Raw genomic sequence first — 13013 nt, forward strand, 5'->3', positions numbered from 1 at the left:
AGGCATTGTGTGTCATACTTTGACTAGTATGTGTCCGATATACTTAAGGTGTCAAATGAAAAAATGCTGCTTGTTTTTTTTTGTTTTTTTTCCAGTGGATGGTGACTGGACACCATGGTCTGTGTGGTCTGACTGCTCTGTGACATGTGGTCAGGGCACACATGTTCGGACTCGTGCCTGCATCAACCCACCGCCGAGAAACAATGGGTCTCACTGCACTGGACCAGAGAGAGAAACCCAATACTGTCAGACCCCTCCCTGTTTGGGTGTGTATGCATCATCTTTAAAATCTAATTGTTTACTGTCTGCCAGATATATTAGCAAACAGAGATAATCTACTTCACTTAACCTTTCATGGGTTTATATACTTTTTTTAAAATGTTTGATAATTAAAATAAAAGTCACTTTCACATAGAAACACACTGTTTACGTAGGCTCATACTAATTTTATTTTTTGTCTACAGATGACCTTTGCCCCTGGTCGCCATGGTCACCATGCTCCCAGAGCTGTGGTGCAGGGTCGATGTTACGACACAGGGTGTGTGTGTGTGAAGACAGAGGTGAAACTTCATGCTCCCCGGAGGCTGAGAGAGTTAGTGAAGAGACCCAACTGTGCTACAAACAACCCTGCCCAGGTACATCTATCCCTGACTTTACATTTAAAAGAAAACACGACTAAGGCTATGTAAGAAATTCAGTTTTGCTTAAAATTTGTTTCAAATCAATGTTTAGTGAGGTCCAATTCTGACCACAACTTGGCTTGAACGCAAGCCAATCCAGACTATTCAGAACTGTCTGACATGGCTCTTACCGGCCGAGACCAAAAAACGTTCCATAAGAGCTATACATTCTTTAAAATGAAGTTGTTGTTTTTTTTTTTTTACAAATTTATTGTAACAACTTGCTTAGTTTGTGATGGTGCAAATTAGTGAATATTTTTACCATCTGAAACAAGAGATGAAGCCAAGGGGTATACTTATGCATGCACACTCTCTGAGATACCGCATTTCATTGAGAAATTAAAACATTGGAAGCTTGGCAAATAAGCCCCTAAAACCACTCCTCTGGACCACAGGGACCAGTTCATTACAGCTACAAACTGCCGCCAACTAAGATTTGGAGAAGGAAAGTTGCCTGAACTAACATTCAGATAATTGTTTACCTCTAATCTAATAAGGTGAAGTCAGGTCATCTGGATGGATTCTTCTTTGTTGAAACATTACCCAAACAAATCTCCAGTCAGCCATCAGGTGAAAAGAAGGAACCCAGACCAGTGGTCATTCCGTATGTTGAGGGAGTATCAGAGAAACTGAGATGTTTATTTTCTAAACATAACGTCCCAGTGGCTTTTAAACCCCAAAATACATTACGGCAAAGACTGGTTCATCCCAAAGATCCAGTCCCCCGGCACAAACAGAGTAATATCGTGTATGTTGTTCAGTGTCAGGAGGGTGATCAGTCTTACATCGGGTAAACTAAACAGCCACTTGCCAAAAGGATGGTCCAGCACAGAAGAGCAACATCATCAGGCCAGGACTCTGCGGTCTACACTCATCTCCAGGCCAGCGGTCACTCTTTTAGGGAGGAAGATGTTCACATCCTTGAACGCTGGTTTGAGAAAGGAGTAAAGGAAGCATCTTTGTGAAGAGAAACTGAAGCTGAAAGTGAAGCTCTCACAACTTACGGAATGACCACTGGTCTGGGTTCCAGGAGAAACAAAGGGCACTAACTGTTGGTCATTAGGGTTATGGTTCTCATTTTGAATGTGAACAGCTAGTTATGGATGCTACCAACATACTTGTTGATCCACCATGAGAATGTGCTGCTTATAAGACTGAGTTTTGTTGCAGCTCCTCAGACTGAAGAAGTCTTTTGGATAAAAAAACAAAAAAAACCCCGTTTCAACAAAGAAGAATCCATCCAGAGGACCTGACTCAACTTTGTTAGAACATTTCTTACCAAATTCCAAAGTAAACAGCTTATCAAATAGATAAACTTTGGCTTATTTATTGTGCGTATAAAAGCCAAAATAATTCCTGCTCAAATAATTAAGTCTGCATTAGATCAATGAGCATTAAACTTAGACTGGTTAATTATTCTTTACCATACCATACCATACCATACCATACCATACCATACCGTACCATACCATACCATACCATACCACAAACAGGTTAAAAACTAACCACACTGTCAAAAGCCATGGAATAAAAGTGGGTTTTTAAATGAGACTTAAAAACAGTGAGAGAGGGAGCCTGCCTGACATGCAGTGGTAACTCATTACACAGTTTTGGACCTGCAACAGAGAAAGCCCCGTCACCTCTGAGCTTAAGACGGGTTCCTGGAACCAATAACAGCATCTGGTCTGCTGACCTCAGAGAGCACTGTGGGACATATGACTGCAGCAGATCAGCGAGATAAGAGGGGGCAGAACTGTTCAGAAATTTAAAAACATACAGGGATATTTTAAACTGAATTAGAAAGTGAACTGGGAGTCTGAGCATGGAGGCCAAAACTGGTGTAATGTGCTCTCTTTTGCCTGTACTGGTTAACAATCTGGCTGCAGTATTATGAACCAGTTGTAAACTTGCAGTGGAGGTCTGACTGATTCCAAACAGGAGTGCATTGCTGTAATCGAGCCTGGATGTTATGAACGCATGTAGTACTGTCTCAAGATTAATTTTGGACAGTATGGGCTTCAGTTTAGACACTCACCTCAACTTAAAAAAACCAGGTTCAAAATATCCTGATGCATGCGCAATAATCCAGGTAGACAAATCTAAAAAAGTTCTGAGAAGGTGCTATTTAGAAGACTGAGCTGAATGCAGCACCTCAGACTGAAGAAGTCTTTCGGATGAAAGACGAAACGTTTCTACAGTTTTTTTTGTTTGTTTGTTTTGCTTTGTTTTGTTTTTTTGAATGTCCAGAGGACCATACTTAATTTTTTTAGATAAAAAAAAACAGGATTTAACAATCATGTTTACATGACTGTTAAGTTTCATGGAAGGGTCCATTGTCACTCCCAGATTATTGACTCTTTGTTTCTCTAACGGGGCCAGAGAGGAGAGGTCGATATTGTGCTTCTTGATTGTGCCATTAGGAGGAAACAACATGACTTCAATCTTATTCTCAACAAAACGCAAGAAATTTAAAGCCATCCAGTCCCTGATATCAGCCAGGCAGTCAAGAAATAGAATTGAATAGAATGTGCACCAGTGTGCTTCAGAGGGAAGTAAATTTGACAGTCATCGGCGTAGAAATGAAAGGGCATGTTATGTTTATGGAAAATAGCACCTAGTGGCAGCAAGTATAAAGAAAAGAGAAGAGGACCGAGGATGGACCCCTGCGGTACCCCCCACCAAGGAGCTGCCAATTTTGAACTAAAATCTTCTTGACCATGTGAAGAGCTGGCTTTGTTTGTCAGCATCAAACTGGTTGATCCACTGAGAAGGTGCTATTTAAGAGACTGAGCTGAATACAGCACCTCAGACTGAGGAAGTCTCTTGGATGAGAGACGCAACGTTTCTTCATTGTTTTGCTTTGTTTTGTTTTTTGTTTTTTTGAATGTCCAGAGGACCATTGAACTTTTTTGGATAACATCTTTAATGTTGACAGAAAAGGTTCTGTCAGAGAGGTAGGATCTAAACCATTTGAGGGCTGACCCTGTGATGCCCACCCACTGATCCAGCCTAGAAATGAGGATCTCATGGTCGATGGTGTCAAAAGCAGATGTAAGGTCCAGTAAGACTAGGAGCACAGAAATCACCTGCATATGTGGGTAGGAAGATGTCATTAAAGACCTTCAATAAAGCAGTCTCAGTGCTGTGGAGAGTTTTGAAGCTGGACTGAAACAATTCTAAAATAGCGTGATCCTCCAAGAAACATTTCAACTGGGACTCAACTATTTTCACCAATAGTTTTGAGACAAACGGGAGTCTTGGGAAAGGTCTAAAGTTGGACACCACTGAGGGGTCAAGGTTAGTGGGGTTTTTTTTTCAGCAGAGGTTGATCAGCAGCACGTTTAAAAGTTTAAACAAACTTTAGTTTGTTCATCCCATGGAGGGGATGAACAAACTAAAGTTTGTTTAAATGGATGGATGGATGGATGGATGGATGGATGGATGGATAATTACTGTAATTTAAAAAAAATAGTTATTCCCCAAATTAATGTCCTTTATCATTTGTGTTGTTCAGTTTAGTTTATTGTTGATGCTTTTTATTTTGATTAGTTATTTTGTATTATAAAAGGCAAATTAAGGTTCCTCCTTATTTGCTAAAACATTGATTAGAATTGCCTGTAACGTCAAATGTTGTCTGATATTCAAGAGTGAATTTAGTGGCTGAATATCCATTAAGTGTATTCATTTATTATTGGTTAGTAATTTCACTTGGTGCTCCCAATTTTCAAGTCAAAGTCACTTTATTGTCAAAAGCTGCAATATGTACAGGACATACACAGGATTGAAATTACATTTCTCTCAGACCCCGGTGCAACAATAACCATTTAACATTAAAACATTTATGAAACATAAGCATAAAATTAAATGACTGCAAATAAAAAAAAGTGTAGTAGAGTGGAGAAAATCATTGCCCTTATTTTACTCACTCACTCCTGCAACACACACACACACATACAGTATATACACTACAACTTGTTTTAGGTACGGTCGTCTACTCTTTCTTGTGTCTCGTAGACCAATTGGAGACAATTAACAGCAGATAAATAGATCTTCAATTAGACATTCAAGAATTAGATTGTAGTTTTATCGTTTATGTTTTTAATACCTGTAAACATTATATTCATTTTGACAAAGGATAACTGAATGTTGTTGACTGAATTCATGCATCTTGCTAACATAAATACGGAACAGACGCACCAGCAACAAAACTGCAGGGTCACATTTGTTCATCTGATGCTTTAAAGTGAACTATAAAACTAGAATAAGTGTGTGTCTAAAGTCAAGAACACCTGGTTGAATAAACTGCCTTCTTGTACAGGTTGTCCTATGTCTACATGGAGTGTTTGGTCTCAGTGCTCATGTGAGTCTCAGAGGCAGCAGCGCTATCGTGTAGCTCTCACCTCCGCCACCAGGGGTCAGCAGTGCACGCCTGTAGAAACACATAGCCGAGCCTGCAGTCTCCGTCAGTGTGAAGGTGACATAAAAAATCTTGTACACATGTCCAACAAGTATTGCTTGGTATTGATTAATTTTTTTTTTGAGTGATTGCATTCATAACTGTTTTTTTTTCTGCATAGTGATGTCACCAAAAGAGCACTATTGATCAACATGTTTTTTCCACATGTAGCCTGTGAATCCCCGTTTGCTTACGTGGCATGTGGTGCTCCCTGTGAAAAGCACTGTGCCCTCACTGGAAGTGGTGATTTGTGTTTGGGTGCCAGGGAGTGTACACCTGGCTGTTATTGCCCCGAGGTAAGCAAGATTAAATCAGTCAACTTTATTTTTTAATTCTAGCTATTTTCCCAGAAGTATGACAGTACGTGTTTTTATGTTTATTGTGATCAAACCGTTTCGCTCAGTACAATAATACTAAAGTACAAAGTCAAACCAAATACTTACACACCTTGTATTGGAAGGCAACCATTTATCCTCCAACATTAAATCAGACTAAATCGGATTAACGTGACGTCAGTTAAGATTTCCCCAAATATTTTCATTTTATAAATGGATAAATAATGAGAGAAAGGGAATATTTTTTAGATTTTTTTTTAAATTACTTTGTAAAACATTTTTCGTATTTCTAGTTCTTTCTAAGCAGTTTGATGGCAGGACATTCCCGTGATGTTTGTTTGCATTTAATTGTTTGAACACATGAACATGGCCCTTTCAGATTTATGATAATTGTATAACAGGATGAACCAGAGATGTGGAGGTTGAGAATTCTCTTCCTGATGTCATTGCAGATTTTTTATTTATTTCCCATAATGTCACACAGAACAAAGCAGTTAGTTTGAGGTGTACCTTAAACTGCATCCACAGGTGTGCCTCTAATTAACTCAGATGTTGTCACTAACCTGTCGACTGCTTCCAAAGCCAGGACAGTATAAGTACAGGCGGCAGTGTACGTAATCTTTGACACTGGTTATTTGTTTTTGACTGTATGCTCAAGGCTGCTTTATTAAATACTGTTTTTATCAGAAAACTGAATATAATTAACATATTATGGATAAGAGGCAAGTAAATGGTATATTCACAACTTTTGTATACAAGTTTTGCTTCTTGTCATAACAAGTATTTTGCAATCATTAAAATAAAATAAAATAAATCATCTTGTTTTAGTAATCCACTCTGATGAATAAAAGCTCAGCCAAATTTTAAAAAATGTATTGAGGAATATTCTAATAAACAGTTAATAAAAATGTGCATAATAAAACAAACTAAATCAGCTGCACCTTTATAATATCTCCGTAATCTTACCATATAAATGTGCTCTATATAAATTCAGCTAAGATGTAAAAATGACATTATGATCTTTGCAAGTTCTTTTTCATGACTCGTGCATTTCTCTTCCCAGGGTTTGCTGCAGCAGAACGGCAGCTGTGTTCCTCTCCATGAATGTGGATGTGTCTACCTGCAGCACCAGGCTTCTGGAGAACCACCAACACCTGTCATTCTTCCTCAAGGGACCACAGTGACTGTAGACTGCAGTACTTGGTTAGGACCTAGTTGTTGAAATAAATTAAAAAATCAACCGTCCTATGTCAGACAGGTTATTTTGGTTTCCTGTTTAATTCTGAAAATCACTAGCAGTTGTGTCACACACTTCAAATAATAGAGTATAGCTGCTGTACAAAGTTCCACTAGTCAGATTTGTGTTTGTACTTGTGCTGCATCTGACATGTCTTCTACTGCATCTGCTTTACCTGTTATGCCATTTTGTCTGTTATTTGTTGTCACAGTTTTCTGATTCAGCTAAACTTATTTTTGTTTTGTTTTTCCTTCTTAAGCCTTTGTCATGATGGGACTTTGCACTGTGATACGAGAGAGTGTCAAGGTAAGTCAACTAGAACATGTTCATTCTTCTTCTTCTTTCAGCTTGTCCCTCTTCAGAGGTCGCCACAGCGAGTCATCTTCCTCCATCTCTGTTTTCTGCATCCTCTGTCCTCACTCCAAATACCTATAGCATCCTCTTTCCTCTTTGGTCTTCCTCTTTGTCTTTTTTCCTGGCAGCTGCATTTCTAACATCCTTCTACCAATACACCCACTGTCCCTCCTCTGGACATGTCCAAACCATCTCAGTCTGGTCTCTACTAAACTAAACTAGCCCTTTCATGCATAATGGTCACTGCAGTGGACAGCTATTTAAAAGGCATTTTCTTGCATATGTATGGTTTTTATGCATTAGTTGAGCAGTGTCAAACTATTTCAAAATATGTTCACATTATAACATGCAGTATTTTGTTTGTAAAATACGTACTGTATCTCTAAACCTATGCTGTCCACCTGAGTGGACATGTGGAAAAGTCCTTGAATAAATAATTTTTTATAAGAAAATTTTCCCACCGCTTTTTCTGCCCCCCAAAAAATAAACACACACACAAAAAAATATCCTGGATGAATATATCATAATAGAAAGATACTGAAAGAGCATAGATGAGTGGACATATTTAGAAAGAAGTACATTAATCCCTCGATACTTCAGAGTTCGACTTTTGCAGACTCACTCTTTTGCAGGTTTTTAACATAAGATTGTAAACAACACATGATTGGCAATGGGGAAAGACAGCCACCCACTCCCAGCCCCAGTGTTGCCAGGTGAGAAATGTAGGATTATCGTACTAGAGACATAAAATTATTGTATTTTGAGGGAAATTATCGTACACCCGTCATAACCAGAATAACAAATTGATTGATACACTATAGTTGGATAGGTCTGCTTCCAGACCGGCTCTGCTTCTTTTTCTTTTCTTTTTTTTCTTTTCCTCACTCATGGGGCGGGCACAGCGGATTATTCATCCAATCATAGCCGTTGTTCTGAGACAAATGTGAACACGTCACTCGTAACATTTAGAAAAACACGATTGGCTGGAATTTTCAGCCAATTGTGCATCTGTTTGCGGACACAGATGCCTTCAGGGTTCACAAAAAAAACTCGGACAAACAGTGTCGAGAGGCTGATGACAACCGATTACAACCACACATTCATGGAATGGTCAAATTATCGTACATTTGGCCTTTTTTGGGATTAATGATTGTACATCGTACAGAGGGCAAAATTGTTGTACAAATACGATAATTAGCGTACACCTGGCAACACTGCCCAGCCCCCTCCTTTCTTTTTCTCTGCTGTGACAGACAGCCTCAGAAAGAGAAAGGAGGGGGTGGGGTCTGTCTTATATCTGCGTGAGTCACGCTCAGTCACTCTCTCTCTCTTTTTAAAAACTGATTCACTCTTATTTTTCCACCTAAGAATTTTGTCTGATACTAAACATTTGCTCACAACAAAGCTAAAATTACCTTGAAATTTGCCAAAAATGAGGTGGAAAAAACTTTTAAATCTTTAGTGAGAAGAATAAAAGCTGAAATGGGCCAAAGTAAGCTGAAATTAGAAAAGACATTCAAAAGAAACAAAAAACATTTGCTCATTGTTGATTTTTTTTCTCTGAAAAATGCTGAAGAAGCTTAAAATAAGCTGTGCATTTTCAATCATTGAACGGTCACTACTTATTTAATATGATAAGATAAAAGTGTAGCAAAATTTTTTTTCGTACAACGGAGTATTAGGCTCACGCTAAGAAAAAAATTATGAGAAAAAAGCAATAAAATTCCGAGAATAAAGTTGTACAAAAATAAAGTCATAATATCATGATAATAAAGTTGTAGTATTAAGAGAATAAAGTCATAATATTAAGAAAATAAAGTCATAATATTATGAGAATAAAGTCTTATGAGAATGAAGTCAAAATAATACAAGAATAAAGTAATAATATTATGAGAATAAATAATAATATTACAAGAAGAAAGTCATACTATTACGAGAATAACGTCATAGTATTACGAGAATAAAGTAATAATATTATGAGAATAAATTCATAATGTTACAAGAAAAGTTGTACAAGAATAAAGTCTAAATAATACAAGAATAAAGTCATAATATTATGAGAATAAAGTCATATATTATGAGAATAAAGTCATAATATTACAAAATAAAGTAATATATTATGAGAATAAAGTTATAATATTACAAGAATAAAGTCAAAATAATACAATAATAATGTTATAATATTATGAGAATAAATCTGTTAATCCAGCCATTAATTGCAATGTCATACATTTTCAGTTTTTCATAAGAATTCATATGCCACAGTGAGTTGGGCGCCCTGCTATTGTACTGCCGATGTTGGAGACGCCATGCTCGCCGAAGTTCAACTCCCACTGAATCCAAAATCTTGATGAACGTCTTCAGTGTTTGCTGAGAAACAACAAAACATCTTTGAATGGCATGCGGATGTAACCACCTATGGCCTTTCAGTCGGCCACGGCCAGGAAGCTCCTGTTCCACAAAAGAAGCAATATCTTCCAAATCCGTGTGCTTCTTTTTTTGAAACAGACATAGTAGTTTGCACAATCGTTTCAAAGTCCTGACACTGATAATAATCTGATGCTGATTATGCTAACAGATTAAGTATTTCCTTATTTGTAACATCAACACCAAAGTATAACTTAACAAGATGTTCAACATTCATAATTTTATCGCAGTTATGACATCTTTTCGTGCTGGAGTTCTGATAATATTACGACTTTATTCTCTTAATATTATGATTTTATTCTCATAATACTACAATTTTATTTGCATATTATTTTGACTTTATTCTTTTAATATTACAACTTTATTCTCATGATCTTCAACTTTATTCTCGTACGACTTTTTCTCGTAATTTTATGACTTTTTTTTGTAATGCAATTTTTTAATGTATTTTTTTTCTTAGCGTGGCCCTAATACTTTGTCATAGAAATGCAAGCAAACACCAAGAAAATGCTAGCTTAAAGTCAGAAGTGGAAAACCACCAGCAAACAGAAGGGGAAAGCTAGATAAACCTATTAGTGAAACCCTAGCAAATAACAAGAAAAACATAGCTCTGAGTCAAACATGCCAAAAATACTAACAAAAAAGGCAATAAAGAACTAGCTTAGAGTCTAAAGTAGCAAAATGTAAGGAAAAAAAAAGAAAAATGCTAGCTAAGAGCCAGAATTAGAGAAATGTTCTCCAATAGCCAGAAATAGGTCAAGGTCAAGGTTTCTTTATTTTCATTCACATGGTGGAATGAAGCTGTGTACACAGGGTGCAAGACACAACCAACAAAAGTATAAATTGTAAAAGAAAAACATTAGTAATATCTAAATTATGAACTAAGAAATATGCTAAACTAAGAATACACTAAGCACTAGTAGTACAAAAACAATACGCTGAACAGCAGCATGAACATGAGTCTGTGGGAGCAGATGAGGACGAATGAACACAGCAACATGAGAGCAGCAGCATGGATGGTCAGCAGCACATATCAGCAATCAAGTGGCATTAAGTGATTTTTTTTCACAGTGATAATCATGATTAGGGATTTATGAGTCTTAACAGCTTCAGAGTAGAAGCTCTTTCTCAGTCTGGTGGTTCTACATTTAATGCTCCTCATCCTCCTTCCTGAGGGGAGCGGGGCAAAAAGTGTGTGTACTGGGTGAGTGGGGTCCTTCATGATGCAGGTGGCCCTCTTCCTGCATCTAGAGGTGTAAATGTCTGTGATGGTGTGGAGGCTGACTCTGACAGACTTCTGTGCAGCCTTCACCACTCTCTGCAAAGCTTTTCATTTTGCAGCTGTGCAGCCTCCATGACACACGTTGATGCTGGAGCACAGGATGCTCTCCACTGCACACCTGTAGAAGGAGGTGAGGACTGAGCTTCCCAGACCAGCTCGTCTCAGCCGCCTGAGGAAGTAGAGTCTCCGAGGAGCTTTCTTGATCAGGCTGGTGGTGCTGTTACCCCAGCTGAGGTTGTAATTCATGTGTACACCCAAGTACCTGTAGCTGGAGACCACTTCCACCACAGATCCTCCTATATTCAGGTGGAGGTAGGTGTGTTTGTTCCGTCTGAAGTCCACGACCATCTCCTTCGTCTTCTTCACATTGATGTGAACTTTTGCCAGGCCAGGGTGAGGGATGAGTTAAAGATTTTGGCCAGCACCAAGGATGTGTATTAATATATGTCTAGCTCCGCCTCCTTTACAGCATCTTCTCTGAAGACCTGCCAGTCTGTACATGCAAACCAGTCCTTCAGAATTGAAAGCTAACTAACAGTCCAAAGAAGCAAAACATTAGCAGGAAAAGCCGATCATTACCATGGATTTTTAAATCAATAGGGACCTTTGTTGACCAGCATGGTGTCCAACTGTGAAGTTTGACATTTCTTTGTTTAATGGTTATCAAATTGGAGCTATTGAAAACTAAGGGTGACTTTTGAACTTGATGTATGACCTTGACCTTTGACCACATGACCTTGAAATCAATAGAAATCCTTGCTGACCTATGAAGTTTATAGCTGTAAAATTTTCACATTCCTACATTGCATTGTTGAGTAATTTAGAGCTTGGACAAAAAAGTGTCCACGGACATGGACATACGTTTGTTTTGTCTTCAGAATGAGTGGAGAATCACTCTCAGCTACTGCCACACTAAATGTTATGCTAAATTATCTAAAAATGAATGAGTTGAAGCTGAAAGAACCACAACAGACCCACAAGAAATACATAAAAAAAATAAAAAAATAAACTGACATTAGTAGAAAGGTAGATGAAAGGTTTCATAATAGATAACAGCATTTATTTTGATGTATTATTATTTTTGGAGTTTATTCAAAAACCTTGCAACATTTACCTTAAGGCCAAAACACTCCTGTTCATAAAAATCTGATAAAAATACATGTTCCCTCATTTATCACGGGTGCTAGGGACCATGCCCCACCATGATAAGTGCAAAACTGTGAAGTAGGGATGCAGTAGTCTAAGTAGTAGTAGTAAATTCTAGAATTGTTCTAGAATTGCGCCGCTCAAGGTGGCTGCATGTTGGAGCAGCTCTGTTACTTTCATTCTGAGATTTTGCTTTTGGAAACTTTAATTCCTCTTTTTCTGGATGTAAATCATATTTTTCTGGATGATTGTTTCCTCTGGTATCAGATGCTGTGCAGCCGGAAGGATTTTTACTGAAACTTTTTTGGTTTTGGACATTTGTTATGATGCGTAACCATGGCAACAAGGCAGTTTTCTACAACAACAGCAGCTGAATAACATCTCAAAAGCTCAAATAATATCTCAACTATGGCCCCAACTCTCAAATGAGTTGAAAAGGATGTTCTGTGGACGCATTCTCATCTACCTGCCAGCTGTGCTCGAGTGCCTGACCACTGAGATCCTGGAACTACAAGGAAACACGGCTCATGACAGTGGAAGGACAGGATCGTCCCTCAGCACCTACAGTTGACTGTCCGCAGCTATGAGGAGCTGGCAGACTGCTGGGAGGAGTGGCCATCGCTCTGGGAGGAGTTCTGCCCAGCATTCAAGCGGTCCTACAGTCCAGGGGAATCGAGAGGCCAGCCGAGTCTGGGTGGACGGATCGGACGGCATCTGCAGCCAGTTTCTTAGGATCCACTGTGGGATGGACCTTTACAAGAGATCCTTCCTGTCTACAGCGTCAGCATCTATAACATCTCTTAATGAAATGAGGATAACGAGTTACAACAACAAAATAATTTCCCTTTGGGATTAATAAAGTATTATTGAATTGAATTGAATTGAAATAATAGTTTATTTTAGTATTTATATATATGAAGGCATTATAAACCCTTCCCACACTCTTGCAATATTGTAAACCATGTTTCTAAACTCTAAATGCTCTAAAAGAGCAGAGCATGTCATGCTTTCAGCTCTCTGCCTCCTGCTGCACTTTGCCATCTGCAAGCACTTTCGGGCCACGCCCACTTCTCCAGTGCAGAACGGAGATATGACA

The 13013-nt window shown here is 38.3% G+C and overlaps 1 protein-coding gene across 1 annotated transcript in view; it reads left to right on the forward strand.

Annotated features, from left to right (window-relative positions):
* LOC119426815 (SCO-spondin-like) overlaps positions 1-13013 on the forward strand; it is a 224330-nt gene that overhangs the window by 177701 nt on the left and 33616 nt on the right. The window contains exons 76-81 of the mRNA XM_037694396.1: positions 96-266; positions 465-635; positions 4999-5154; positions 5308-5432; positions 6535-6674; positions 6968-7014. Of these exons, the coding sequence (XP_037550324.1) occupies positions 96-266; positions 465-635; positions 4999-5154; positions 5308-5432; positions 6535-6674; positions 6968-7014 (810 nt within the window). The remainder of the gene's footprint in view (positions 1-95; positions 267-464; positions 636-4998; positions 5155-5307; positions 5433-6534; positions 6675-6967; positions 7015-13013) is intronic.

The sequence above is a fragment of the Nematolebias whitei genome, chromosome 20 (assembly GCF_014905685.2).
Source record: "Nematolebias whitei isolate Nwh7 chromosome 20, NemWhi1, whole genome shotgun sequence".
Taxonomy (NCBI): Eukaryota; Metazoa; Chordata; class Actinopteri; order Cyprinodontiformes; family Rivulidae; genus Nematolebias; species Nematolebias whitei.